We start from the raw sequence: 1,465 nt of genomic DNA on the forward strand, positions 1-1,465 counted from the left end.
ATTTTCTGATATGATGAATTTGAGATTTTCATTTGTTGTCATTTGTAATCATCAAAATTAAACGAAATAAACATTTGAAATATATGAGTTTGTATGTAATGTATGAATATAATATACAAGTTTCACTTTTTAAATGGAATTACTGAATCAATCTACTTTTTCATGATATTCTAATTTTATGACCAGCACCTGTACATGCGGGGATTTTTTTTCCTGAAGGTGTGATTGTAACATTGACCTTCATGTGCTTCCTACCAGTTCTTATTCATTTAGGAATTAAAAAGGCAGTTAAATATCAATTTAAACACAGCTCTGTTATTACACCCTCCGGTAGCCTTAATGCCTAATATTACCACTAATCTGTCTGACATGAGTGCTGTCACTGGTCCAAGTGTTAATGCTATCCCACTTCCTGCCTGCAGAAACAAGGCACAGAGCCAGCCCTTCCTACCAAACGATGTGAGCAGAGTCAGAACGCCCCCTGCGGCTGTCAAGGGGAATGACACATCGTGACCACTGCTGCCTTTTTTATTCATCTCATGTCTAAGAAGGAGATCAGAACAGAGGAGGAGTGGCCAGACCAGCTATCAGCGAGCGAGGCCAGGGCCATAATGATTACTGGCCAGATTTAAACCTTACACTTAAAGCAGATTGAATCAAACTCAGATTTCAATTTCACATTCACAAAATAAGTATTGTCAAAAAAACATTCATTTGAAAAAAAAAAATATATATACCAAAGGAGTCTCATTTCTGATGTGTTAATATATTAGTTTTTCCTGCTCAGAGGTAATGTGCATGCCTACTTGTAATTCACACATTGCTTTCATAATAAAGTGGGAAAGAGCGTGAGATGACCTTGAGCGTGTTGTATGAAATGAAGTCTTTTAACGTGAGTGCCTTTAGTCAAATATATCTGTCAGAGAAGACTTTGTCTCATTATGATGACTCAAAAATGATCAGACACTGTGGGAGGAACATTTGTTGATGTACAGTGTAAATAGACTGATTTTTCTGACTTGTCAAATTCTGAAACAATACATTAGAAATTGGGCATTCCTCATTTTTTTTGTGTGCTTTTTTTTTTTTTATTAACCACGACCCGCTTTGGAGCTTTATGAATCTGAGAACTGTGAGTTCCTCGATGTGTGCAGAGCTAGTCATGACTGCTCTCCATCCTCATTATTTATTTATGTTGGAGTCTGTCAATAAATAAATAAATAAACACTATATTGGTGTTTTTTTGTGCTCCAGCAATAACTTACTGACAGTGACTTAACGTGGCCTCAGCATATCTAAAGTATTTGTGAAACTTGTGAAACCCCATGTGACTGAACACGGTCTCAGGTGGGTTCGTGCTTCTGTGCGTTTTGTTGCTTTGCCTACAACTACCAGGTTTCTCTCTACTTGTCTCCTTGGCAGCGTGGTTCGGTGTGATGCAGTCATCCTGCTAGATATCAGTATT

General features: G+C 37.5%; 1 protein-coding gene across 1 annotated transcript in view; it reads left to right on the forward strand.

Moving 5' to 3' along the window:
• dph1 (diphthamide biosynthesis 1) overlaps positions 1–1,230 on the forward strand; it is a 55,005-nt gene extending 53,775 nt beyond the window's left edge. The window contains exon 12 of the mRNA XM_025009998.2: positions 423–1,230. Within this exon, the coding sequence (XP_024865766.1) occupies positions 423–503 (81 nt within the window). The 3' untranslated portion in view covers positions 504–1,230. The remainder of the gene's footprint in view (positions 1–422) is intronic.
• The last annotated feature ends 235 nt before the right edge of the window (positions 1,231–1,465 follow it).

This window comes from Kryptolebias marmoratus, linkage group LG2 (assembly GCF_001649575.2).
Source record: "Kryptolebias marmoratus isolate JLee-2015 linkage group LG2, ASM164957v2, whole genome shotgun sequence".
NCBI classification, from domain to species: Eukaryota; Metazoa; Chordata; class Actinopteri; order Cyprinodontiformes; family Rivulidae; genus Kryptolebias; species Kryptolebias marmoratus.